This window comes from Herpailurus yagouaroundi, unplaced genomic scaffold, assembly GCF_014898765.1.
Source record: "Herpailurus yagouaroundi ecotype Mexico unplaced genomic scaffold, PumYag 189, whole genome shotgun sequence".
In the NCBI taxonomy this organism is placed as follows: Eukaryota; Metazoa; Chordata; class Mammalia; order Carnivora; family Felidae; genus Herpailurus; species Herpailurus yagouaroundi.
Window position 1 is genome coordinate 17,653,752 of NW_024412420.1, and position 27,717 is coordinate 17,681,468.

At 51.0% G+C, this 27,717-nt stretch overlaps 2 protein-coding genes across 12 annotated transcripts in view; both read right to left on the reverse strand.

Annotated features, from left to right (window-relative positions):
• Positions 1-623: 623 nt before the first annotated feature.
• ITGA2B (integrin subunit alpha 2b) lies at positions 624-15,233 on the reverse strand. The gene is made up of 30 exons (XM_040497786.1): positions 14,964-15,233; positions 13,064-13,185; positions 12,878-12,975; positions 12,599-12,764; positions 12,277-12,323; positions 12,156-12,201; positions 11,934-12,062; positions 11,511-11,558; positions 11,313-11,356; positions 11,111-11,164; positions 10,921-10,973; positions 10,518-10,729; positions 7,543-7,725; positions 7,248-7,293; positions 7,044-7,148; positions 6,905-6,960; positions 6,660-6,811; positions 6,390-6,515; positions 5,930-5,997; positions 5,625-5,772; positions 4,542-4,634; positions 4,194-4,273; positions 3,793-3,873; positions 3,575-3,671; positions 3,319-3,471; positions 3,071-3,196; positions 2,485-2,598; positions 2,147-2,248; positions 1,816-1,932; positions 624-878 (listed from the first exon to the last, which is right to left on the reverse strand). The coding sequence occupies exons 1-30, from the start codon at positions 15,149-15,151 to the stop codon at positions 822-824; spliced, it is 3,111 nt and encodes a 1,036-aa protein (XP_040353720.1). The 5' UTR covers positions 15,152-15,233; the 3' UTR covers positions 624-821.
• Positions 15,234-20,203: 4,970 nt separating this feature from the next.
• GPATCH8 (G-patch domain containing 8) overlaps positions 20,204-27,717 on the reverse strand; it is a 103,441-nt gene continuing 95,927 nt past the window's right edge. For all 11 annotated transcript variants that reach the window (XM_040497788.1, XM_040497787.1, XM_040497797.1 and 8 more), the window contains one exon: positions 20,204-26,466. In XM_040497788.1, coding sequence (XP_040353722.1) covers positions 22,578-26,466 — 3,889 coding nt within the window. In that variant the 3' untranslated portion in view covers positions 20,204-22,577. The remainder of the gene's footprint in view (positions 26,467-27,717) is intronic.

Sequence of the window (27,717 nt, forward strand, 5' to 3'; positions counted from 1 at the left end):
GTCTCAGCGGGCGGAGGGAGAGCTATCTTCCATTCCTAGGCCCGTGAACTCCTTGCCCGGGGCCTCTTTCCTAACTGAAGAGCCTTCTCCTTGATGGGGAGGAAGGGTAGCTGGACAGCAATGCCTGATCTCCTCTCCCTGGTGTGATGCTGCCTTCCTCAGGCTGAGGGTTTAGTCAGCCTCCCCTGCCCCTCCTCAATCTGAACATGGCTTTAAAAGCTTTCTTTTCTTTTCTTTTCTTTCTTTTCTTTTAACAGGAGTGGGAAGAGCATGTTATGTTCCCAATCTCAGGTCAACTTGAGGCTTATCCCTCAAAAAAAAAAAAAAAAAAAAAATACCGTCTAAAGCTGTCCACCAGAGACCAGCCTGCCTTCTCCAACGCCCCCAATTTCCACGCCACCCAGACATCCCATCTTTCTCCAGTATCACCTGGAAGCTCTGTCACCCTTTCTCCCCTGTTCCACCCCACTCTCCACTTCCAGGCACTCCCCAAAGATGATAATATGCCACCTTTGCCTGGCAGAGACACTCTCCACTCACCCTTCTGCCAGCCCCAGCCCCTCACTCTAAACATCACCTCATGCCCGGTGCCCTTCTCTTCACTGAGCCAAGAGGAGACAGTGTGCTGGGGGTTGGGGCTCAGCCTCTTTATTTGCCAGCAGGGAAGGGAGTGGCCAGCTCTCACTGGAGGGGAGAATATCGGGTGTTTAGGGGACAGCTCCAGCCCATAGAGCTGGGGGTGCACCCTGAAGAAGGGGAGGGGCGGGCACGCCTGCCGCCTTCCTCCCAGGATGCTCCCAGGACACAGCGACGCTGCCGCTTCACTCCTCCTCTTCATCTTCTTCTAGTGGTGGCCGAACACGCTTGAAGAAGCCAACCTGGGGGCGCACAAGGGCCGGGGACAGGGTGTAAAGATGATGGGTGGGCCCCAGAGCAGCAGTTGAGGAAGAATTCTAGAAAGCAGCCAGACACGAGGTCCTGTCCCTGGACCAGCACAGAATCGGATCCCACTGCCAACACGGCCGCCATCCCCACTCAGAGAGAATACATGTAACAAGTTGCTTTTTTGTTTTTTTCCCTTGACTTTTTATCCTTTCTTTTAACGTTTATTTATTTATTTTGAGGGGGGCAGGCAGAGAGAGAGAGAGAGAGAGAGAGAGAGAGAGAATCTCAAGAAGGCTCTGCGCTGTTAGCTCAGAGCCTGACATGGGGCTCATTCCCACAAACTGTGACCTCATGACCTGAGCTGAAATCAAGAGTCAGACACTCCACTGACTGAGCCACCCAGGCACCCCCACTCTTGACTTTTTCTTAAATATTGGCGATTGTGTATCTTTCTGTGACTCTAGCACACAATATGTATTTGATGATTTTAAGTCTTAACGCATGATTTTCCCTAAAAGTACCATGGCTTCCCAGCGCTTGAACACTTGAGCGAGTTTGAGAACAGCGCTCCTGGCACAGAGGAGGAAGTGACCCACCAGGGCCTCCCGGGTCTCCCACCTCAGTCAGGGGGAAGGACAGAGTCAGGAGGAGGTGAGCCCTGTCTTCCTCAGTAGCCAGGGAATTCCTGAAGGCAGGACTCACTCCCTGTGACTCTTCCTGTCAGTGGGGAACAGACTGAAAAGGCCTTAGGATTTCAGGGGCCACCTCTCCCAGAGGTCTGTGCCCTGGAAGAGGTCCTCTGGAGAATGAGACTCTAATGGTAGAGATGTGAATGGACCCTAAGTCACCATCTCTCTCTGCCTCCCTGTGAGGTAGGGCAGGGCCAACTGTGTGCCCTCCTGGGGACCCCACTCTCCCTTCAGGACTTACCTTCCACATGGCCAGGACCAGGACCGTGAGCAACAGCAGGCCGCCCAATACGCCTAACAGCACCCACCAGATTGGAATGTCTCTCTCCTCCAAGACACGAAGCAGCTGCGTCTCGACCTGAGGGCAAACCCACGTGTCTTCTCAGTCACCCTGACACCTGTCTTTCCCAAAGACTCAAACTTGTGGGATGCGCATCTCTGAGCCAGCCATCTACCTGTGCCGCCCCTCGGACCCAGGGGTGTCCCGCCCCCATCCTGCAGGGTGCAGACACTTGGGAAGACAGTGGGTCCTGCAGGGCTCCTGTCCCCTGCCACCATGGGTCTATACTCACCGTAACTTCTTCACTGGGCAGGCTGAGGGCGGGCACAGAGTAAGGAAGGGAGGAGACGTTGAACCAAGCTTTTGACTTTAGCACGAACTGATCCAGTGGCCTCTGAATGGGGTGGGGGTGAAAGCCATTTACATGAGTCTATTGGTTGTAGGAGTCCTGGCCCTAGCCTCCCCGCTACCTTGGAGTCCTGCCCTTGGCCTAAGCTTGGCTCCTCAAAAATAAGCCTTGCCTTCCCTCTCTCTTCACCACCGCCCCCCCCCCCCTCGTGCCCTATCTCTCCCCAGAACAAACTTGGTCCCCACCGCCAGAAAGCCCCGCCCTCCAGCATCTGCCCCCACCTGCTGGAGGCTGGGCAGCCACAGGAAGGCCAGCACCGTGACCATGGCCCGCTGCCCTCGTGCCATCTCCTGTAGCTCACACTGCACCACTGTACAGGGCACTGAGTCGCAGCTCTAAGGGGATGAGTCATTAGTTCCCAGCCCCTCTGACCCCTCACCCCAAGGACCCAACAACAGGAAGGGGCAGGGGGGCAGGGAGCTCCGGGCTCCCTCTCAGGAAGGGCCTCAGATTCAAGTGTCTGACATTGTCTCTAAATGGGGTTGCTCACATCGTTCCAGAAATGCGAGGAAGGGCCGAGAAGTGGGTCATCATATAGTGTTCAATACCCAGAATTTTTGTAACTCTGCTTTGGCATTTCTCCATTTTCTTTAATGTACCAGGAACCTTTGAAAATTGAAATATTCCCACCCGGCCCAGACACAAGACCAGCTCAACCCTTCATATTCATTTGGAGTGTTCCGTGGGACCAAGGTGGCACACCCAAGGCCCACATCACACTGCCAGCCGCTCTCCCTGCTTCCCAGAGCCTCTGTCCCCTGGGCCCCAGGGAAGAAGCCCCAGCTGCAGACCACAGAGCTTGCTCACCAGGTGAACTGGATCCTGAAGCCTGGAGGGCTGGCTGGACCCTGGCAGGAGGGCCTGTCTGCGGTCCCGCTTGTGATGCCCCGTGTAAATGGGGGAAGGGCTGGGGGTAGGCAGCCCCCAGTCCAGCTGGGGAGGCAAAGAGCAGTCAGTCGGTCCCGAGCACCGATCATCTCCCCACCCTCCCAGAGTGGCCCTGGTTGCTGGGCTGGGGCCTCACCCATAGCTGTTTCTTCCACCCAGGCTCTCACCTTGAGGGGGTTAGGAGCCGGCTGTGGGGAGCATTGAAGCCCCCCCTGAGGCTGTATATCCAAGATGTAGAGCAGGTCAGAGGGCTGGGACTGGCTGGGAAAGCTAAGGCTGAGGTGGAGGCCACTTACAGTGCTGGGGCCATTGTTATGGAGCTGGTGGGTGGTGATGGCAGATGTTAGGTAGCTCAGCACCTAGTGAGTGCGTAGCTCCTGGGTACCCCCCACCCCAGCCTGGGTCGCAGGTGGTCCTTGGTACCTCATAGGTGTGCTCAACTTTGGGGCCCCAGCTGTCCGAGTTGTTCTCCCCGTTGCCTTCTTCCGCCACCATCAGCACGGAGGCTGGAAAGGAGTTCCTGCAGGGGCCCAAGCCCCCAGGGTGAGCTTGAGCACCTGACTTGCCTGTAGGGCTTCCCCCCAGGCCCTCTGAACCTTCGGGTCCTGCCCACCATCTCCCTGATCTACCCCTGGTCTCACCCTCGCAGTTCCATGTGGGCCTTTGCCCGGACTGGTACATCCAGCAGCACAGCCTCGCTGTTTGGATTCTGGCTATTCTTGCTGGAGGGGAGGGGACAGGAGAAGCATGTCAGGGACACCAGCCCAGTGAACATCAGAACTCTCTGGACGGGGCCAGAATTTCAGAAGCTTCAGGAAGCGCTAACTCCACAGGCAGCATGCCACACTGAAGTTAGACCTGGGTAAGAACTTCCTCTAGGGCTCCAAGACTCAGAAACAAGTCTCTGGGGGAAGAAAGGGAACAAGGACGTCTGAAGAGCAGGCATCCCAAAAGACCCTTCTGGAAGGAGAGCATCTCAGGGTCTCTGCATCGGGATCAGATAGGGGAAGGGTGGTGGGTAGGAATGCTCCCCTGCCCATACCTTCTGATCTGCAGCCAGAAGGATACATGCTCCCCAGCCTCTTCCAGGTCCCCCACGCTCACCAACATCGTGATTCCTATCTGAGAGAGAGGGAGGGCCAAAGTCACGGCCCAAATGCCCACTCTGGGCAGCCTTGTCCTCAATGTGGCCTCCAGTTTCCATCCTCCAAGTCACCATTGTTATCTCAGAAGCCCACTCAGAGAGGGAAAGTCACTCACCCAAGAACGCAGGGAGTGTGAGGCCCAGGATTCCAGCCCGGGGCTATATGACTCCAAACCCAGCCCTTAAAGCTCGGCTGTGCATGAGCCTCTGGTGGAGCAGACCAAGCACCCACGACTTGTGCCTCACCCGGGCATTTTTCTTCATCGGGTTGCCCAGCTCACACAGCACCACCTTGGTCTCATTCTCTTTCTTCTGGTTACAGATGAGTCTCTCAAAGCCCTTCAGGAAGGTAGTTTCAAGAAAGAAGATGGTTGCAGAGCATCCCATATATATTTAAGCTCCCTTGGAAAGTCTGGAAGAGACTTGTGTGCAAGGGTGCAGAGAGGGGTGCCTTGGGGTGGGAGTCTGAGGGACTGTCACGTTCTTCCTTGTGTCTCACAGTAGCACCTGATCATTTTTTTTTTAATTTTATTAATGTTTATTTACTTTTGAGAGAGAGAAAGAGAGAGCACAAGTGAGGGAAGGACAGAGAGAGTGAGACACAGAATCTGAAGCTGGCTTCAGGCTCTAAGCTGTCAGCACAGAGCCTGATGCGGGGCTCGAACTCACGAACCATGACATCATGACCCGAGCCGAAGTCAGACACCTATCCGACTGAGCCACCCAGGCGCCCCGCGCCTGATCATTTTTTTTTTTTAAGTTTACTTATTTTATTTTTGAGAGAGAGAGAGGGAGAGGCAGAAAGAGAATCACAAGCAGGCTCTGCACAGTCAGCATAGAGCCTGATGCAGGGCTCAAACTCATGAACCATGAGATCATGACCTGAGCGCAAATCAAGAGTTGGTCGCTTAACTGAATGAGCCAGGCACCCTGGGCAACTTATTATTTTTAATGAAATTTTGGGAAATAAAAATACAAAAACATCACATACAGGATGCTTCCATTGTTAGAAACTACATCAACAAAATAAAAAATAAATATATGCCCATGTTAAGTGTCTGTGGATGCTAAGAAAAAAGACTGAAAGGAAATCCACCAAATGTTAACAGAAGTTTCTGCTAACATTTCGTACCTGAGCCATTTGGGGTTTGTGTTTTATAATAGAGCCCTTGGATTTTATGCCATTAGCAAAAAAAAAAAAAAAAAAAAAAAAAATCAGTTTTACAGCAATGCACAAGAGAAGTGGGGGGGGGGGTCTCAGGTGGAAAATGAGAGTCAAGGCTCTTGCACCTCCCAGGTCTCCAGCAATGCCCCTGGGTGGGGCCTCACCTCAATGTTGCCGATGGCCCTCATGTAGTGGGCACCTGGGGGCAGGCGCACAACCAGCTCGGCCTCGTAGGCCCCCTCTCCCTCATTGACTGCATCCATCTGTAGCTTCAGCACATTGTCAGCTCCAATGAGGAGTGGGGAGCCCATCCTGTGAGGACAAAGGAGTTACAAAAAAAAAAAAAAAAAAAAAAAAAGCAGAGGAGGCTTGGTCCAGGCCCAGGATCCGGGAAGGAGTGAGGACAGAGTATCAGGCCCCCCGGGGGGGGGGGAGCGAAGGGGTGTCACGGGGCAGACGGCCTCCTCACACGTTGGCGGTGAGCTGGAGCTGGGGCACACACAGATCATCCTCTCCGCAGTCCAGGATGATGCGGGTCTAAAAGAGGCATGTCAAGATGTGTGGGTGAGCTGGGGGTGTGGGAAGTTTGAGGGTCACATCGGAACTTAGGGAATTAGGTCCAAGAATGAAAAGGAGTTTGGAGCTGACGTCAGGGCTTGGGGATTTGCATCAGGGTTTGGGACGATGTCAGGATGGTGACATCAAGGTTCATGTGTTTGTCAGTGTTTAGAGGTAACATCAACAACACTTGGGACTTGTGTCGGGGTTTAGGGAATTTTGAGATTTGGAGGTTTTTCATTAGGGTTTGGCGTGACAGCACAGATGAGAGGTGACGTCAAGATTGTGGGGTTCACATTATGACTTCGACACTAACCCTAACCCTGAGCAGGGGTCCTGCACCTCCCTTGCCTGCTCCCGCCCACCCCCACCTGCTGCTGGACATGGGTGTCCCCGTGAAGCACGAGCTCGGGGGGTATTCCGTCCTTCTCGGGCTGCAGGGACACATTGAAGCTGAGCACGATGGGGCTCAGCTTGTCCCGGAAGTCAGCCTCATCCTAGGGAGGGGACAAGAGTCAGACTGTGCACCCTGCTATACATGTCCCACTGACCACCCACGTACCCACAGTGCTCAGCCCGTGCCCTGGGGCTGGACGAACAGGCTGGCGCACCCAGCCCGGCCCATCCCCAGCCTGGCGTACCCGGAGGAAGGCCATGGTGGAGTGGCAGATGGGGCTGTGCCTCCCGCCCAGGTCCAGATGCAGGGTGGTGCCCGCCTGTTGAGAATTCAGCAGTAGCACCCGCCGGCCCTGGCGAGGCTTCTGCCGGTCCAGCTGCAGCTCAGCGTGTAGGGCTGGCAGGGCGAGCGGGGAGGGTCAGAGTCTCCCTGGCCAGCCTCCAGGGGAGCCCAGGACCACCTCCCTCCTGTCCCCACCACGACACTCACGCAGCTTCTGAGGAATGCTGTGCCCAGTGACTCCTACACACATCTGGATGTTAAAGCTGCAAAGATGTGAGTTGGGCTCAGGGGCTAGGATCCCTCAAGGTCCCAGACCTTGCCTGGGCCCTGCCCTCCGTCTCCTCACCAGCTCACTGGTGTCTGGGTCTGGGGCAGGACACAGTTCTTCACAGCAGGATTCAGTGAATCTTGCACCAGCAGCTGCACATTGGCCATCACCACTGGCTGAGCTCTGGTGGGATGGGGGCATGCTGGCCATTATCCCCTCCTGAACTGGTATCCTCTGATGGTGTGGGCCCTCCGCCACCACGCCCCTAGAGCCAGCACTCACCTGTACACAGCCACCTGGTTAGCCCCATAAGCTCCTACCAGTAGGTCTATAGATATTGGAGGGGTCAGAATCAGCAGTTAGAGGGGGCAAGGGTGCTCATCACCTCTTTCCCAGAGTTTCCCACACCACTGCCTCCACTGAGTTTTGGCCTGGCCTCGCCTGGCCTCCCCTGGCCTCCCAGCCCCACAGAGGGGTCAGACGCTCAGTGGGGCACAGGCCCCTGACTATATTTTTCAGCATGTCCAGCTAATGCCCAAGGGCCCTTCCTGGCTAGCCGGAGGCATTCCAGGGGCACCTGGGTATCCGTTGTCATCGATGTCTGTGCCACCTCGCAGGGAGAAGCCGAAGCCAGAGCCTGTGGGGAAGGGGCTGTCCAGGATCTGGGAGGGGCGTGAGCTAAGCCCCTCACTCTGACCCAGGAACACCAGCACTTGGCCCCGACCACTGGGACCCCCATAGGGGGCGGCCACTGCAACATCTGGAAGAAAGGGAGGGGCTGTTTGTTACAATTTTGTCCAATTTTTGTTTCTTATCCAGGCAGCCCTGAGCTCCTTCTCTGGGCAGACGGCAGGAGACCGTGAGAGGGATACAAAAGTCTGGTGCAAGGGTTAGTGGGCAGACGGCAGGAGACCGTGAGAGGGATACAAAAGTCTGGTGCAAGGAAGCAGTTGTCCTGCCCCTCCAGGAGTTTATGAGTGAGTACAAAAGAGACCCATCAACTAGGATTATTATAAACACAGTAGCAGCCTTTGATAGCTATTGAGAAAATTTATTGACATGATTTCATTTAATCCTGAATTAGGCATTATTATTCCCATTTTTTTAGGTTTGTTTATTTATTTTGAGAGGGAGAGAAAGAGCACAAACAAGCAGGGGAGGGGCAGAAAGAGAGAGAGAGAGAGAGAGAGAGAGAGAGAGAGAGAGAGAATCCCAAGCAGGCTCCGAGCTGTCAGCACACAGCCTGATGGGGGGCTTGAACCCACGAATCATGGGATCATGACCTGAGCCAAAATCAAGAGTTGGATGCTTAACTAACCAAGCCACCCAGGCACCCCAGGCATTATTATTCTAATTTTAGATGGAAAAACTGAGTCCCAGAAGAGTAAATAATCAAGACCAATGAAGAAATGGCTCCCTCTTCCCCTAGGGACCTTCACCCCATTTCAATTCCACCATGCAAACTCAGAGCCACACTATGGACTTGTCATCACTAAGAACTTGTAAGATCACTCTTGAAGATGTATTTGTTAATCATCATAATCTTATTAATTTGTAGGAGTTCTTTACATGTGACAAGAATTAAGATCTTTTATATATATGTTGTAACTGTCTTTCCTTTGTCTTCTGACTTTGTTTTCTATGCAGCTTTTTTTTTTCTTTTAAAAATCTATTGATTGGGGTGCCCGGGTGGCTCAGTGGGTCCTACTTGGGCTCAGGTCATGATGTCAGGATTTGTGAGTTCGAGCCTGGCATCAGGCTTTGCACTGAAAGTGCAGAGCCTGCTTGGGATTCTCTCTCTCTCTCTCTCTCTCTCTCTCTCTCTCTCTCTCTCACACACACACACACACACACACACACACACACTCTCTCTCTCTCTCTCTCTCTCTCTCTCTCTCTGCTCCTCCCCCCTCACGCTCTCCCTCTCTTTTCCTCCCATGCTTTCTCTGTCTCAAAATAAATAAACTTTAAAAAACCTATTGATTTTTCTTTCTTTTTTTTTTTTTTCTATTGATTTTTCTGATTGAGTTACACAGAATTCATCCATATAAGACCACTCTGACCACAGTCTCATGCCCAGACTCTGGGCCTCCATTCTCTCTTGATCTTTAGCACCTTCCTTTCTTTACTTCCTTCCGACCATTCGATCACCCTTGTCATATCCTCAGCCATCTTGCCCCACTGCCAGTCCTCAGCAAACCTGGCCAGACCTCACCAGATTGGGCCCCAGGGATTCCTGACCACCAGGAAGGTGGAGATGGAGGTACTGCCCAACTGTTCCGAGGGGGCACTGCTCAGCCCCCTCCCCCACTTTGCTCAGTGCCTATTTCAAACCTTCTTCATTCTGTCAAGTTCCCAGCCCCCCACTTCCTTCACAAAGAGAAGCAGCCCAACTGTTGTGTTATCAGTCCAAACCCGCTTTTCTGCCTTCCTTTACCCTGCCACCAGGCTAAACATCTCAGCCCGGTCTTCTCTGTGGCCCATCATAGGGACCCTCCTCTGGCTCACTTCCCTCCCCACCCTGTGTCCCCACAAGATCATTCCCTCCACATTCAACCTACTCCATATGCTTTGAAATTAAAATAGCCTTCCCTTGACCCTCATCTCCTTTCAGGACTCTCCTTGTTCTTTTCTTTTCTTTTTTCTTTTCTTTTCTTTTCTTTTCTTTTCTTTTCTCTCTCTCTCTTTCTTTTCCTTTCACAAACTGAAAGAGCTGTCTACACTGGCTGCCTCCAATTCTTCACTTCCATTCATACCTTGCCCCCTGGCATTCTGACTTTTGTCTCTACCCGGCCCTGAATCAGTTCTTACCGCTGTCACCAATGACCTTCTTGCTAAAGTCCATGGATACTTCTCCAGCTCCATCTAAGTATGCCTTTCAGCAGCATCTGAAATCACCGATCCCCTTCCTCCTGCTCAAAGGGCTCTCTTCCTTTGAGTTCTGGGCCATCAGACCTCCTGGATCTACTACTTCTCTGGACACTCCTTTGTCTCCTTTCCAGACTCACTTCATCTGGGAGTCCCCTAAATGCTCTTGCTCCCCAGGGCTTTGTCTTCTACTTCTTCTCACTTCACAGGTGCCCAGGACCTCATCCAGCCTCCCCAGGCCTCTGTCTCTCACTCAGACCGCTCTGGTGGGAATGGGGAACCCAACTGTTCTCTGGAAGTCTGCTTACTGCTCCCAAGCCCTTCAAGGTCAAACAGGCCCAGCGCTGAGCTGCTGATCTCTGCCCCCCACTTCACTTTCCCAGACCTGCTGCTTGGTCTGAGTTCCAGGCAGTGAAGGCACCAATACCCCTCTCCACCAATGACTCGCTCTCTCTTAGCTCCACATCCAGTCACCCATCAAGTCCCAAAAGTCCAGGTTCTGGATATCTGTGAAGTCACCCCTGTCTCTAACTCCACTGCCGAAATCCACACCCAAGTGCTCACCATCTCTTGCCTAGACCAATGCAAACAAATCCTAACTGATCTCTTTCAACTCTTAAACCCACAGTCTTTGTTGCGGCTGTTAACCCCTCTGCAGCAAGTGGGGCACCTTTCTTCCCTTACCGTTGTAGCCGTCCCGGTCGAGGTCGCCCAGAGGCGCGATGGCGGAGCCGAATCTCCCGTAGAGCTGTGTGCCCGTCAGCAGAACGTTGGGGGCGCCCAGTGGGTGGTGACCGCGAGGCTGCAGGAACAAGTACACACGCCCCACCTCGGCCAGTTTGCGGTCAGCGTGGCTCTCCATGTACAGTGGCGCGCCCACCAGCAGGTCGTGCCTCCTGCAGGCCAGACGGGCGGTTCCGTGGGGGTGGGTGAGAGGGATGCTGCGGGCCTGCAAATCTCGCTCATTCTCGCCCTTCCGCGCCCCTCGGTGGTCACATGGGAACGGGCGAGGAAAGGAGGGGACCGAGAGCAGTCAACCTCTCTGGTAATAGGGGACTCAAGTCCGTAGGGATGGGGCGCCCCTCACCCGTCGCCGTTGACATCAGTGACGGCCACCGAGTGCCCGAAATACGAAGCCATCTGCAGGAAGACGAGGCTTACTTAATTCCTGCCCCCAGGCCGGCACCTTCTCTTAACACTGCCCTCCACGCTCCGCGGAATATTCTAGGGTTCCAGTTCCCCAGCGTCCGCCACCCCCCACCGGGACCGGTTTCCACCTGCTCTCCGTGCAGCCGGTGCAGCGTCTGGTGGTACGAGTTCAAAATTTCCACCTGCACGGACAACGCCCAGGCGCTCATCATTCTTGCTCCCGCTCCAGGGCAGAAAGGGCGGGGGGGGGGGGGCGCGTAGGGGGCTTGTGAGGCTGAGGAATGGGGCCGAGAGCTTTGGGATGACGGTGGCGGGACAAGGGGCACTCACCGCTCCCAGGGTCCAGCTCCAGGTGGGGGCGCCTAATACATACTCTAGGGAGAGCCGGACCCCAGTTAATGAGGTCCTTCCAACCTACCCACCTCCCGCCCGCCATTCTGCCACCCAGGGGAGATTTCGTGGCGGGGAGTGGAGGTGCTCCTCCCCGGGCTGGGCTCCCCAACCTTTGCCCCTAAATGGATTTCTTGCCTGTAGTGTTGATATCCCCGTCGAACTCGCCCACGGCCACCGAGTACCCTGAAGACACGGCACGAATTATTCTTTCTGGGAGGGTGAAGCAGGGAGAGGGGCCAAGGGCGAGGAAGAAGGGGACCCAGAGACCCAAACCCTGCATCGCGTAGATGGGAAAACTGAGGCCATCGAGAGGCCAAGACCTGCCCTAGGCGGCCCAGCGAATCCAGGGCGGGGAAGGCGAGGTGGGGCATATGGGAGTTGGGAGGTCGGCGGGGAAACTGTGGGAGCAGAGAGTGGAGGCGCCTTCGATGCCTCTGGGGTTGGAGTTGGCCAGGGGGGTTGGACTGAGGGCGCTCCCGCAGGGGCAGGACCTGACCGGCGGAGGGGGCGGTGATACTTAGAGGGATGAGAAGTCTAGAAGGCAGGGGCCAGGATTACCCCGGTAGCCGTCGAAGTACACTGGGTTGTTGTAGTCTGCGGAGAAGCGCTGGGCGGGCACGTTCCACAAGAGGGTGCCTGGGCGGTAATTCGAGACGATATCGGCAATAGGAGCTCGCGCCAGGAGACCTAGGGCGCGAGGGACAGCGGGTGTGGGGGCTGCGACGACTGGGGTCTCCCCAGGCCAAGAGGAGGGAGGGAGGTGTACGGATGGGCACGTACCTAAGAAAAAATAGCCGCCAGGGGCCCCAAGCACCAGCTCTCCAGCCTGAAAGGGAAACCCTGGAGGTGAGAGGGGCCCTGTTTGGGAGCTGCCCCCACGCCGCTTATGCTCCCTACTCGCCTGAGTGACCGCGGAGCTGAAGCCCGCTTCGCAGTAGCGCTTGTCTTCTAGAGAAGGCAAAGAGGAGGGGTCAGCGAGGGGGCGGGTCAAGAATTGTGCGTGGGCGCCTGGGGCGGGGCAGGGGCGGGGCCACGGGGTTAATATGGAGGCGTGGCCTTGAGTCTGAGCCAGGCGGGGCGGGGCTAGAAGCTGGGCCCAGGAGTTGGGCCCACGGGGATGCCGGACTGAAAGCCGGGCTTGGAGGGCGCTTGGGAGGTATCAGGTGAAGGAGGGAGCTAGGTGGCCGTGAGGGAACGGAGACAAAACGGAGAGCTGAACTCACTAAAGGGATTTGTCACGTAACCCCGGCTCATGGTGTTATCCCGACAGGGCGAGTACTCCGCGCGGTAGCCGGTTTGGAGCTGAGCCACGAAGCAGCCACCTACGGGCGTCTTCTCAGCCTCCTCTGTCTTTTCTAGGGCGTTCCAGTGCTGCCAGGGGGCGCAGGCCTGGAGCAGGGCCACAGGAGAGTGGGGAACGGGCGGGATTCGGATTCCCCCCCGCCCCCCACCACGTGTCCCTGCCCACGACTGCTCTCTGTGCCCCGTTCCGCGGCGCCCACCACAATGTTGTTGTTCCAGCTGACGACCGACGCCCCCAGTCCTTGCCCGGCCTTGAAAGTTTGGAAGGTTTGGAAGCCTACGTGTCGGGTCTCATCATCTGGAGGGCGCAAGAAGGATGGGGCGCTGAAGCTCGGCGCTCCACGCTCCCTGTAACCCCTCCCTCTGCCTCCTTGAGCAGGACTCACTGAGGTCGAAGGGCAGCGAGGTGCACTGGCCGCCCTCCGTCCTCCAGGGGCACAGGAACACGCCGCCCGTCTCCTCCTGGCTGCGGCCCCGGGTCCTCGGGGCGCCCACCACGATGGCCACGCTGCGATGGAAAGCTGGGTGAGTGTGGCGCGGATTCCCGGGCACCACACGCCCCGGCACCTGCGCTGAGAGCACTACCTGGAAGGGCTGTGTGCCTTGGAGGGCACTGGGTCATCTTTCCTCAACGAGATATCACAGACCGTGGAGCCCAACCTTTTATGGCCAAACTGCCTCCCAGTGGGAGAAATCACGTGCCTAAAGTAACCTAGTGAGTTAAAGGTAAATCTGGTACTATAACCGTTTGGTTTGATTTGAATATGAGGAGTTTGTTATCCTTTCTGAAAAACACCTCCTAAGCTTTGCACATCATCCGAACTCCATATACCCCACCTCTACGCCCCACACCGAAAGCCAGGGATTTCCATGCCCCCTAGAGCTTAAGACCTTTACCTGAGAAGTTTTTTTTTTTTTAATTTTTTTTTCAACTTTTATTTATTTTGGGGACAGAGAGAGACAGAGCATGAACGGGGGAGGGGCAGAGAGAGAGGGAGACACAGAATCGGAGACAGGCTCCAGGCTCTGAGCCATCAGCCCAGAGCCTGAGGCGGGGCTCGAACTCACGGGCCGCGAGATCGTGACCTGGCTGAAGTCGGACGCTTAACCGACTGCGCCACCCAGGCGCCCCTGAGAAGTAGTTTCAATGGTGAAGAATTAGGGAGGCTACTGGGCACCTCTAAAGTGAGGTACTGATATTGCTGAGGACCTTAGTAGATCTAGGTTCAAATAATAGCTCTATCATGTATAAACTGGGGACAATACCTACCAATCAATGTCAGGAGAAGTAAATGAAATAAATGTATGAGGGACATTTCTGCATGGTGCCAGCCAAATAACACATAACAAGTACTAAAAAAAAAAAGTATTAATTTTTTTCTTTCATCTCGTAGGATGTTTATTAAGTAATACCTATGAAGCCAATATCTGTAGAAACAAAGGGAAAGAAGCAAGAATGGGAAGAGAAAGGAGTCAAATGCAGATTCAGGCCCAGTGACAGTCACGGGCCAGCACCCTGGGAGCTCTGGAGCTACAAGGACCCTTCAGAACCATCCCAAGTTGAGGTGAGAACATCGGACCCTTACACCTCTCTCCTCCTTCCACACTCCTCATGATCAGTCATTGGTTATAGGCCACATTGGAAAGGGGACTTGACTTTGGGGGAGGTGACTCTTCAGCAGAGAAAATTCCCCAAGAGGCAGATACTTGAAGGCCATCTGCCATCCCCACTCCCCGAAGGTGAGCATCACAGCATCTACTACACACAATAAGTAACTAGTGCAGGGTAGTGACTATAAAGACAAGGAACCAGGACTCTAATCTTGGAAGTCTGATTTTGCAGCTGATTAATTCCAACCATTAATGCTCTATTGTTTCTTTTCAAAATATCTATACTTTTGATGGGGATGGCGGTGGATAGAGTAGAAAAGCAAGGTGGAGTGGGTAGACAATTTCGCGGTTTTGCAAGTCAATTTAATAAATGTATTTTAAGGGGTGAGGGTGGAGTAGGTCATACAACTGACCCTTGGCGGGAAAATTAAGGCATCAAATTTTGCCTTTGTTCTTGCTGTAGTTTTGGTGCCCACCTCCCCTTTGGTGCCCCTCCCTGACACCCTTACCTGAGCCAGTTCTGCCAGTATTCCTAAAAAGAACTCAGTCTGAATAGAGCCTAGAAATCGCTTTGCTTAACCTCTATCACAAATGGGGAGCTTGAGGTTCACAGAAGCAGTGAGGGGGGCACAGAATCCTTCTCTCTCCCAACACCCAAACTTCTCGCGGGCTCACCTGCCACGGCTGTCCTTGTAGAAGTCCAGCGAAAACCCAAAGTGGCTGCCATTGGGGCCTGTGTAGAAGGTGAGCTGCACTGGGTCCAGGTTCAAGGCCCAGGCTGGAGGGACAGCATCGGGTCCCAAGAGCAGCTGCACCCACTCCAGAAGCCAAAGGGCATGAAGTGGACACACAGCTCTGGCCATCTTCCTTCTCCCACCACCTCTTAGGCAGGAATGGGCTAGCTTCTTCCTCTTCCTTTCAGTCTCTACCACCGGAAAGCTTTTCTTATCAAACTGGAACTCACTTGCTGAGCAGTGGGCAGAGGAAAGGGCTATAAGCCCTGGATACATATGGTTTCTTGGATTGCCAGAAAGGGGGTGAAGCCACCCTGGGGGTGGATGCTAATGGCTGAAAGCCATGACTCCTCCCTTTTCCTGAGAGTAGTTTATCACCAAGTCCTGTTGGTTCTGCCTCTCAACTATGTCTCTTGAGTCTTCACATTTGCACTACCACCATTCTAGTCTGAGCCACCATTCCTATCTGCTTGGGGTAATCATGAACTAACTGATCCATACGCCTCCATTCTAACTGTTTTACAGCCCTTCCTCCCCCATCCCCCACAACTGTCTACATTGTAATCGCCCAGTGTGACTTGGTCAGAGGTGGAGGAAGGAGGAAGGAAGCTGCTGTCTCCTGATAAGAACTGAGGTTTTTGTATCCTTTTGGATAAGGCACTTACCCACTTCCTGCTTCCAGAGCTTTGGTCAGCCATATTGGTGTAGCAAGCTTCTTCACTCTCCCTCCATCTCAGGCCACATCTTAATGTGGCCACAGCGGTGCAGCTGGTGCTGGCGAAATGTGTGGCCAATGGATCTTGGCCAAAGGGAAAAGGAGATGGGGAAAGAGTAGAGTCCAGGATATTCTGGCTCACAGGCTCTGGGACTATATGCCAGCTATTCATTTGAAGGCAGATCCTCCCTCTTTCTTGGGTGACAGAGCTCTTGTCCAATCAAGACTTGATTCTAGTGGGCTCCCTGCCTAGGGGACGCCTCCCTCAACTCCTCAGGCTGGCACCCTGGAGTTGGCACACATGGGAACAGCACTGATCACACTGTTTAGTCATGGTCCATTCACTGGATTGTGTCCATGACTCCCTTGAGAACAAGGTTCCTTTTTGCAGCCCCAGGGCCTAGCCGAGAGCCTAACGTGTAGTATGTGTCGTTGACAGACAGACTGAATGGAAGCATGCACTGAGGAGGAAAGATGCAAACATGGAGTCACACAGTGGAGAGAAGGAATATTTTGAGCAGAAAGGCAAGGCAATTTTCTCTGGATGACAGGAAGAGTAGTGCCAAGTCTTATTGGCACTGTAGGTCTTCCCCAAAAAAGCAGGCTCTCAGGAAGGAAATTCAAAAGATCTGCTAGGGGTAAAGGAAGACTGCCACGTCCTCCTTTTGCTCTATATTTTCTAATCAAACTTAACCACCATCTATCTTATCCTGCCCAACTATCCTGTGCCATGCTTCCAGCTCCTCCCTTCCCCTTGTAATTCACCACCTTGGCCCACAACTCGAAGTCCTCTCCCTTACTAGATTAGAAGCGCCTTGAACTTAAAAAAAATTTTTTTAACGTTTATTTATTTTTGAGACAGAGAGAGACAGAGCATGAACAGGGGAGGGTCAGAGAGAGAGGGAGACACAGAATCCAAAAAAGGCTCCAGGCTCTGAGCTGTCAGCACAGAGCCCGACGCAGGGCTCAAACCCACGAACCATGAGATCATGACCGGAGCTGAAGTCGGACGCTTAACCGACTGAGCCACCCAGGCGCCCTGAGGAACCTCCTTGAACTTTAGTCTGGATCTTCTTCACTGCTGAATCCCCAGTGCTAAGCTCACGATAGGCATACATTTGCTAGAATGAATACTTAACCCTGTCCTATACTTACCTTCTACCCTCTTCTGGTCTTCAACCAAATGGTATTACATTACTGTGGTATACTGACTGCATAGCTCAATATTGTCACATCCCACTGAAGTCTTTAATGGGTATTTATTCTGCTCAAGGCACTGAGTGATGAGGGATACAAAGATAACTGTCAGGGATCGTTAAAGAACTTAGTCCAGAATTAGGACACGGACACACATAACTGCAGCAGAGGGACAGTAAAGAATGCCTTGAAAGGGTAGACTAACATTATGCCTAACTGAAGTCGTTTATATCTTTGCTGCTCATAACCACCCTATGAAATAAGTAGTTATGCACATTAAAAAAAATTTTTTTTTTAACATTTATTTTTGAGACAGAGAGAGAGCATGAACAGGGAAGGGTCAGAGAAAGAGGGAGACACAGAATCTGAAACAGGCTCCAGGCTCTGAGCTGTCAGCACAGAGCCCGACGCGGGGCTCGAACCCACAGACCACGAGATCATGACCTGAGCCGAAGTCGGATGCTTAACCGACTGAGCCACCCAGGCGCCCCTGTTATGCACATGTTATAGATGCAAAAACCGTGGTAGAGTTTTAGGTAAATTGCCCAAATTTATATGGCCAAAGGGTGGCAAAACAAGGATTCAAACATGTTTGGCTTGAATCCATCAGTCTTAAAATATTTTTTTTTTTTTTTAACACCTAATTCACTTTTGAGAGAGAGCACGAGTGGGGGAGGGACAGAGAAAGAGGGAGACAGAATCTGAAGCAGCTCCAGGCTCTGAGCTGTCAGCACAGAGCCTGATGCAGGGCTCGAACCCACTAACCGTGAGATCATGACCTGAGCCGAGGTCGGACACCTAACCGACTGGGTCACCCAGGTGCCCCCCCGCCCCACCTTTTTTTTTATTGCGTGTTCTTAACCAGTACACCGTGGTGCCTTTTGTCTGAGAATGAGGGTTTTTTAGGCACAGGAAATAACATGAGAAAAGAGAGCTGCAGACCATAGAGGTCAATTATAGGGAAAGGCAAGTAGTCGACTCACCGTATGGTGTTCAAAGGGGAGGACTGAGGCACGAGAATGAAATGGAAGGCTAGGATCAAATCACTGAAGGTCCTTGAATGCCTCAAGGAATTTGAATTTTTAATCTGTAGGAGATGGAGAACCAAAGATTTTTAAAGTCAGGGAATAAGAGATACATTGACCAATTGTGCTCCCTTTTGGATGATTACACTGGCTGTGGATAGAAGGAACTGAGAAACGCAGGACTTAGCGGGAAGGTCAGATAGATGGGTGGCCACTGCAATCCTTTTGGTTAAAGGTGGTGAGGTCTGAACCAGGATACTGATGATAGGAACAAAAGAGAGAGCAGAGGTTACACAATCAGTAACACTGGGGTAGGGAGGTGTCAAAAGTAATTTACAGCTTTGGTGCATGGCTGTCAGGACAGTTGTACCATCAGCTACAACTAGAAATAGGTGAAGGATCAGATTTGGGAACGAAAGAGTTTGGTATTCAAGAATTGTTTCTCACGGGTGTTCCTTTGGGGCCAGAGCTGGGTTGATCTCCCTTCTGAGATAATAGGCAGAGTGCTGACACACTGCTCCCACTTTCCCATCCCACCAGCCCTGAGTCCTAGAATTCCTCAATGAATCCAGAGTTAAGGCTTCAGTCAACAATGACTGAACTTCTATGTGCCTGGCACTGAGGTAGGTGACATGGAGGATATATAGAGAAAAATCCTTCATTATCTTTGATGCTTCCTTGTTTAATCCTTGCATAATCCTCAGTATTTTTTGTTCCTATTTTTCAACATATAGTAAAAATGTTTACTATGCGTTCAACTCTATGTAAAACATTCTAAGGGATTAAAAAAAAAAAGGAGGTATAGAAATCAGTCTGTGTCCTCTCCAAGCTTAGCATTTTACTGGGAAGCAGTACATAAAATGAACCCAACACAGATTCTGAAAAGCCAGTAAGCTTGCATAGGACTCTGAGCCCAGCCAGAAATATGCTGCAATAATTCAGACATGAGCTGATAAGGGGGTGGGGGGAGGTGAAGGTATTTCTGACAAAGAATGGGAAGATCAACAAGGCCTGATTTAGTCATCAGGGTGTAGAAAGGGGAGTACTTCCAGGTTGCAAGTATAGGTGGCTGAGGCAGGTGGTTGAAAGAACCCTTATTGGAATCGGCTGCACATGCCCTCACATAGCACTCTCTACAGGCCAGTAGGCACACCTTGCCTGCTCAGAAAGTCACTTTTTTCAATTAAAAATTTTTAAATTGATTTTGAAAGAGCTCATGCATGAGGATGAGTAGGGGGGAGGGGCAGAGAGAGAGAGGGAAAGAATCCCAAGCAGGTTCTGTGCCCTCAGCGCAAACAAGCCCAATGTGGGGCTCGAACTCTAACCAGGATCATGACCCGAGCCGAAATCAAGAGTTGTCCAGACACTCAACTGACTGAGCCACCCAGGTGTCCTTCACTTTCACTTTGTAACATTCCTTCTTTCTGGGCAGGGATTTTGCTCAGTTAGGAAGGTAGGAAGATCTGAGCATCCAACCCAAGGTTCAAATTGAATAGCTTGTCTTTTGTCTAGGGAGAACACAGCTGCATGAGAGATTAGGAAAGAAACAGACTTTGTACTCCTCCTTCCTGAAAGTCTGAGGAAGAGAGAGGAATCTCAATTTATCATTACAAATCTATGGTTAGCTTTTGAAACTAAACTTCCTCTGCCTTTGTCATTTTTTTGATACAGAATAGATAGAGGTTTTTATCTGCTGTAACAATTAGGACACATTTCCTTTTACTACGCAGCTCTGAAGCATTGTTATTATTATGAGGTTAAGAAGAGTAACTCAAGACTGGTTCGGGTATACAAAACTCCATCAGGAAGGCAAAGTCCAGGCAGATGACTTGTAATCCCACTGCCCCTGAAGTGCATTCCAAATCCTGAAAATTGAAGCCAGAAATTCCAATGCCGTTTAGTGAGCACCTACATGCCACACATTCTACTACACAGAGATTGTATTTCAACTGAGCAAAAAAGTAGACATAGAAGACAATTCTCATGGGAAAGTGTGGAAACGAGGTGCATATTCCAAGACATCCACCTAAGACTAAAAGAAAATTAACCACTATTATTTCCTCCTACAGCACAATCTGCTGCTACGTGGGCAGCCTGTCTTGAGAAGCTCAATTCCAAACATCATAAGTAACTCGTTCACAAGACTCTATTCCTTGATCACTTCAAACAAGGTATTATTTGTAACCCACAACTCCATCCCTTCCCAACTTGAGTGGATGGGGCAACAATCACGACAGACTCTGCTAAGTTTCCACAAATCATTGGTTTATTAGAAAGTTCCTTTCCCTAATTTTACAGCATATATATCTCTATCATATGTGATAAAGTTAAATACAATCTGTAATGTTTGTAAGTAAGGATAGGTTATTTTGTTTTTTAAGTTTTAAAATCACTATTCTGAAAGTTAAAGAAAACTGCCCCCAGGAAGGTAGAGAGGCAGCCAGAGTATGGCTCAATCTACAAGCTAATGGGAAGCAGCACAAAAATGTTAATACTGTATTATTTAAATATTTACATGGGCTGAAAGCAAAGAAAAATGAGTCCCTTCACTTCAAACAGATGATTTCATTTTTCCAGTGCTAGTTATCCAAAGTGATGCTTCTGAATCAGAGGAGGAGCACTGAACAGGTAGGAGGCTCAAGCAGGAGCCTTGTTTGCCCAGCACTTGCTTCTCATAAACTCAAAACCTTTTTCTTTTGGGAATCTGAGAAGGCAGAACCCAGAGCCTTGGCCCAAGTGAGTAGGGTTTGATTTTTCCTGTCCGGTAACCACCCAACCAATTCCAGCCACAGGAATGGGTAGGGAAATGCCAGATAGAGAACTGCTAACTACACCAAAGATGAGACCTGCAATATAAACACCTTTGGGCCAGTACGTGAATTAGGTCTGAGAGCCCTGGTGAAAGGCAAGAGGAAGAAGAGGAATGAAGGTGGTACTTCCTCTGGTAGGTGTCATGGGAGAAAAGGAAAAAAAAAAATCTTCACTGTTTAAACTAAGCTGGGCAGAAGGCATGGAAACTAGGAAGCAAAATAATCTGCAGTATCTATAAATATGCTCACCTCCCAACAAGAGGGGAAGAAACCGTCCCAACTCTTATCATCCTCAAGTCTACTTCTACTTCTGTTTCTAGCCAACCCAGAAGGCACATTAAAAACAAAACAAAACAAAAAACAACAACAAAAACCACAACAAAAACTGTCAGAGGGGGGCTAAGTACTAGGAAGGCAAATGGACTGCCCGGAACAAGGTCCCCAGAAAACCCAGGAAATCCCCCAGACAATCACTCTGAATCTCCCTGCTTCCAGAGAACAAAGCTCTCAAATTTCTCTCTCCTCCTCTGTGGGCTCACCTGTTTCTCTGTATAAAACTGCAAAGCACATGAGGGAGATGTCATAACTGAAGACCCCTTTGACACCCCCAGCTGACTGCTGCCCATTAGTTGGAAAAAAAAAAAAAAAAAAAAAAAAAAACCAAAAAACAACCAAATCCCAGTGCTGGGGGCACCACTTACTGCAAATTAACTAAACGTTCTGTCCCAGCAAAAAATGTTAAACAATTGTTCTTTTTTTGTTTTAACATTTTTATAGTTCATAACTTCAAAAAATACATGAGCTTGATAAAATATACATGCTTAGTCATTTTTGCATCTAGCAGAAAACAGATACTTTATTTTTTGTTTTCATTTTATAACCTTTAAAGTTTCTTAGTTCAACTAGGGCAAACATATTTACACAAAGCCACCAGAACAAGGATCACTTAAAGAGCTGGATGTAAAAAATATTATTGCAGTATACTACAAATATGGAACCTTTTTTTTTTTTAATATGAGCTACAAAAAGCAGCATTTACGTTTATAGAGTTCAGTGCAATTTTTTACATTAAAAAAAATCCTATAAATTAAGAAGGAAACATCAACATGACAGAAGAAAATACACCCTTCAGACACATGAGCTCCTCTCTGGGGAAGCACACGGGCGACTCTATGTTCCGCATAGCTTCTATTCATGATAGGATCTTCTTTTCTGGGATATGCAGATACCTCTTCTGGGATGAGGGATATGAGGACAACAGTGCCAAATGTGTGGCTTTCTGTTTGTGTGGGAAGTGGACTGATTGAATAACAGCCTGAGTAGCATCTGGTTCCAGGTCAGACTCCCTTTCCACCTCACCCGGGATAGCATAAGGTCATCAAGGGATGGTCAAAGACACTGAGAGGGCAGGACCAGATAGACAAACCTCCGGCCAGAGAGGAAAAAATGTTTTAAAATTTACAGAAGGGAAGAGTGGAGGATAAAAAGTAGAGGGAAGAGAGGAATATCCAAACTTGACAGTTTGGAGATGTTGCCGCAGAGGGGTGGGTAGCACTTACTGGTGTTCCCTAGCTTAGAAACACAGGAGGAGGGACAAACAGAAAGGGGGGAAGGGAAAAAAAATCCCTGATAGTAAACCCAAAGCAAACCTCAAATCTAAAACCACCCCTGCAAGCCAAAACTCGATTCTTTGGCTGTCAGACACTGCCCATCCCAGCTTCTACTTGCTGGTATTAATGGCTCAACATCCCCGAGGGAAGATATATGGGTCACCTTCCCTGGCCCTACCTGGGCTCCCATCCCCCAACTCATGTGCCATGGCTAGGTGGGTGCTGCAGGTCCTGACCTGAGAAGATGGGGTGAAGTAGTGGGTGAAGGTGGAGGGCGGTGGCAGCTGCTGCAGCAGGCCGCGGAGCAAGCAGGGTAGGGTAGAGGGCAGCATGTGGGACAGGATGGAAGGTGAAGGGCCCAGGATGAATGGCTGAGGCGGGAATGATGTGGATGGGATGGCTAGCGAGAAAGGTGGCCGGATGGCCAGGGATGATTGAGTGAGTGAGGTGGGACAAGGAAATGGGGGTCAGGTGGGGCTGGGGAATATGATGCACTTGGGCGAGTGGCTGGGGATGAGGGTGGGGGTGAATTCCGATGGCGGCGGCAGCTGCCGCCGCATGATGTTGCAGGATGGCATGCTGAACAGTTGTGATTGAGGTGGCAGAGGCTGTGGCTGGCTGCTGAATGTGGATAGGCTGCAGGGCTGGAGTGGCTGGGGCCAGGGCAGCTGAGGCTGGAAAGGCCTTTACTTGCTTGGCTAGAAGCTGCTGCTGGATGTGCTGTTGTGCGGCCTGCTGGAGCTTGCTGTACTTCTCCATCTCCTCAGGGGTGAAGGTGATGGGCTGGCTCTCTAGGGGGGCCAGGGAAGCATCCTCAGCCCCATCAGCTGACTCAATACTAGGATCCCCACTGGGAGGTGCATAACTGGGGAAGTGCTCAAGGTCTGGCGCTATAGGCAGCAAGCTGGATTCCACAGGGCCTGGCTGACTGCCACTATCCAAGGACTCTAGGGTGTCCCCATCGCTGGGGTCAGGGAGGTAGTTATGGGAGATGGTGGGGTCCCCAGGATAGCAGTCAGAGTGCACTGGGGTGCCTAGTGGAGCAACAGGGTGATCAGCAGTAACTTCTTCAGACTTTGGCTCTTCTGGGAGTGGGTCTGATAAGGGGCCAGCTGTTTCCTCTGAGGGGAACTGATGTCCAAATGGGGCATCACTACTCCCTGGAGGCCCTTCTTCTGTCTCTGACTGTTCTTGCTCTTCCCCCCTTTCTAAGCCAGACTCATCACATTTCTTGCTGTTCGGCTTTCGGGTAGCTGGGAGCTTCCCTATCAATGGAAGAACAGGCTTATTGCCAAGAGATGGGGGGAGCTTGGGCCCAAAATAACCTTGTGGGGGGTCCTTGAGCTTGAGCCCAGCTTTAACAGGGGTGGCCAGCACCTCCTCACTCACACTGGGTTTCTTCTCCACTTTCCTTGACTGAATCTTCTCCAGGAGCAGTTTGGCAGTAACGGAGTTCTTGTCTTCGGGGCTGCAGTCACCTTCTGACCCCCTTCCGGCACCAATGTTGCTGTTCTGGGAGGGCGGGCCTGTCCCTTTACCATCGTCTCCTCTGCTGTCATCTTTCTTCCCAGGAGCTTCTCCCCGGCCTGATCGGAAATAGTGGGGAGACTGGGAGCGGTAGATTTTAGAGCGGATGAAGTCTCGACGACCAGAACGCCTCTCCTCAGGGCTTTCGTGACCCCATGATCCCTTCCTGGAACCTGATCGCTGGGAAGGGCTCCTGGTGCTGCGGCTGCGGTCACGGCTATAGCTTCGGCTCCGCTGCCAGCTGTGGGCCGTGGTGCTGCGGCTTCTCCGTTTGCTCCGGCTGCGACTACAGCTGCTGCTGCGGCTGCGGCCCCGGGACCTTGAGCGCTCCCTGGTATGACTCCGAGACCGGCTTCGGGACTGGCTGCAACTGAGGCTATAGTCGTCATCGGAAGAGGAGTACTTGTGCCGTTTGGACCGGTGTTTGGAGCTGGCATAGTCTGAGTCGTCAGAGTCATGGGAGCGCTTGGAGTGCCTTCGAGATCGGTCACTATAGTCACTGTAGCTGTCATCAGAGTAACTGCGCTGTCTGCTGTAGCAGCTCTGGTCTGAAGAAGCATCGGAGCTACTTGAGTAAGAACGCCGGGAGGAACGGTGTGAGGAATGGCGCCGGCCCGACCGGGAACGGCTCCGGGAATGCTCACTGCCTGAGTCTTCCTCCTCTTCCTCCTCCTCACTGTACTGGGACGGAGACTTCTGGTGTAGCCGGTGTGACGAAGCATCGTCACTATCTTCATCTCCACTACTGGGTCGACTTCGATGGCTGGACCGGCTGCTCCGTTTGGTGCCAGCTCTTCGCTGGCAGGATGAAGTTAGAGGCTCACCTTTATGTTTCTTCCCACCATGATCCTGGGAGCTGCCACCACCTCCACCTTCGTCCTTCTTGCCGCTGCTCCCTTCTTCAGCTGGGAGGGATCTCCGCTGGGAGTCATCTTGAGCTCGCCGCCGTCGTCTTGGTGGTGCAGGGCTACCACTCCCAGGGGGTTCTGGTTTGGGTCCCCGTTCAGAATCCGCGGGGGCTGATGACTTGTTCTTCTTTCGTTTTCGTTTCTTGCGCTTCTTAGACTTCTCCCCAGACTCTGTCTTAGAGCTTTTCTCTTCTGGGTCAGCCTTATGTTTCCGTTTGTGTTTGCTGGATTTTTTGTGCTTCTTTTTCTTTTTGTGTCGGTGGGACTTCCCAGATCGTTCTTTCTTGCTAGGAAGGCTTCTCCCTGTGTCCTCTGTCTCTGACCCATGGCTGCCTCCAGGTTCTTGCTTGTTCAGACTGCTACAGGCAGACCCAGAAGCAGGTACATCCATTCTGCCTCCTGAGGAATGTTCTACATTCTCTCCACCCTCTTTGCTTTTATTTGGCTCACCAGCATCAAGGCCCTGGAGATGGTCCTTTGAGGAGCCTCCTATGTCCTTTGGTTTTTCGGTCCCTTTAGCTCTGGCATCTTTGTTCCTTGAAAGTTTAAAGTCAAAGTATAAAGGGTTACAACTGTATGAAATGGAGGGTTCTGCCTTGGTAAAAATTAAGAGTTCCGATGGCCACTGGAGGGCAGTGCTTTCATCTTTGCTCAAAACTGGAAAGAAGGGACCAGTAGGATGTTTGGGTCCCTCCTGGCTTTCTTTCCCTGCTGGGGTGATCTGAGAGGTTTCTTTAGAGGGGTTAGACTCACATATTTGATTCTCTGAAGCCTTCTGACATGGACTCTCTAAACTCTGCTCACTTACATCCCCTCCTGAGGTCTTCTTTGTCTCAGCTTTGCTTCCAGGCTCTGAGGCCTCTGCGGCACTGGTTTCTGTCTGTTGCTCAGAGACTTCATCAACTGTCTTTTCTGCTCCTTGGCTTGCTATCACCTTGATACAGCCTTTAGGCTTGGGAGAACTGCTTTTTTTGCTCTCTAGGGCATTCTTTGGGTGCATACTATTATCACCTTCCATCTGTTCACTGGCTCTCATAAAGAGTAGGAAGGGGAAATTTGGTTTTACTTTGCAGTGTGCTGGGGGAATGTAGTGGTAATACTCTGGCTCTGCAGCCCCAGCTCCTTCTTCTCGCTTCATTCTTTTTAACTTCGATAATGTTGAGGCTAGGGACCCTCCATCCTGAGGGTCTTCATCCTCTTTTTTACCATCAAGATTACTGCTACCATCAGATTCTCCCATCTTCTGCAATCCTTGGTCAGAACCTTTCTCATCCGCTTTGGCTCCATCTTCAGAGGGTCCTTCCTCTGCGTGGTCCTTGAACACTGACGCTATTGATTCGAGTTTGACAGGAGCCTTCTTGGCAAAGGAAAATGACACTCCCAATTTCTGCAGTGGAGTTCCTGGATTATTCTTAATGCCAAAGCTGATGCCTTGGGAGGCTAACCCAGGAGCCTGTGCCAGTCCAGAGGTATTAGTGCTTTGTATTGCAGTGAAAGGGCCTCCTTTGTCTGTGGAGAATTCAGATCCCAGGCCACAAGTGGCTGTGGCACTTGTGCCACTGTTTGTAGCTGATTCATCTTTATCATCATCTCCACCTTCTTCATCTACAGCCACTGTGGTTGGTCTGAACATGGGACCGCTTCCAGGTGCACTGCACAAGGGTTTAGAAAAATAACAAAAAAGGTTAGAGGTATACACTTCATACTTCTTATATAACACTTCTCTCTCATGTTCCACCATTCACTGCAGGTTGGACCCGAAGACACTGCGTGGTGGTCATTTCCTAGCCCTGTGCCAAAAAGAGATACTTGCTCAGTGGGTTTAGGTAAAGTCTCATACTGTTAACATACTGATTAGCTGTACTTCCAGGGCCAGCCGGTTAATACTATCTCTTCCTAAGCTGTCTAGAATTTAAAAAGTAAAGCTTTATTACACAATTCAAATAGTCTGTCATTACCACCTGGTACAGCTGACCCATCCTGTATTTGTTCTCATTTCTTTTTTAAGTTTATTTATTTTGTTAGGTAATCTCTACACCCAATGTGGGGCTTGAAGATCAAGCGTTGTGTGCTCTTCTGACTGAGCCAGCCAGGCACTTCTGTTCTCATTTCTTACTGAATCATCCCACCCATCAGTATGCCATCAAATGGGTGGCTGAACATCTATTCACAAAGATTGTATTTCATTCAGCTCAAAAACCCCTCTAATTTCCTCTGTGTTTTCAAATTATACTTTTTTTTTTTTAAGTATATTCATTTATTTTGAGAGAAACAGCGAGCATTGAGTGGGGCAGGGGCAGAGAGAGGAGAGAGAATTCCAAGAAGGCTCCACACTGTCAGCACAGAGCCTGATTCGAGGCTAGGACCCACATGACCTGAACCAAGATCAAGACTGGACGCTTAACCGACTGAGCCACTCAGTTGCTCCTCAAATTTTACTTTTTAAAATGTGGGTATTTTCTGAGTTTATCACAGTCAGAAACTTCCACTGTGTTACTCTATGGTAGTCTCTGGTTAGTATGTCTGGCATTTGCTTTGGTTTTTTGATTTCTGGACATTCTGTATAATGATCATGATGCTACCAAACACTTTCTCAGCTCTGAAAAAAGGAACACAGAGAAGCCTCAAAGCCAGTGTTTTAAACTCATGTCATGTCTGAAATTTTTACAGTGTGTGGACTATACACTTGAGGTACCTTTCAAGCCAAACTTAAGGTAAACTTATCAGGTATCTATTTAGATGAAGTCTTGTTATCTGATCCCTAGCTACAAGCTATCCTAAATTCAGGGACTACATATATTTGGATGATATGTTATCCCTTGTTCTCTAAAAACTCTTGTTAATGAAAGACAGGAACCCAAAAGATTTAGATAGCAAGAGACACGCTGTGCCATGAAACCTAC

Bases quoted from the DNA above. Each gene is read 5' to 3' on its own strand.
- ITGA2B (XM_040497786.1), bottom strand. From the start codon at position 15,151: ATGGCCAGAGCTGTGTGTCCACTTCATGCCCTTTGGCTTCTGGAGTGG. The intron at 12,976-13,063 runs GTGAGTCCTGCT...TGCGCCCTCCAG, and splicing joins CTCGCTGCCCTTCGACCTCA to ATGATGAGACCCGACACGTA. The intron at 7,294-7,542 runs GTGCCCCTGGAA...CAATATCTATAG, and splicing joins CGATGACAACGGATACCCAG to ACCTACTGGTAGGAGCTTAT.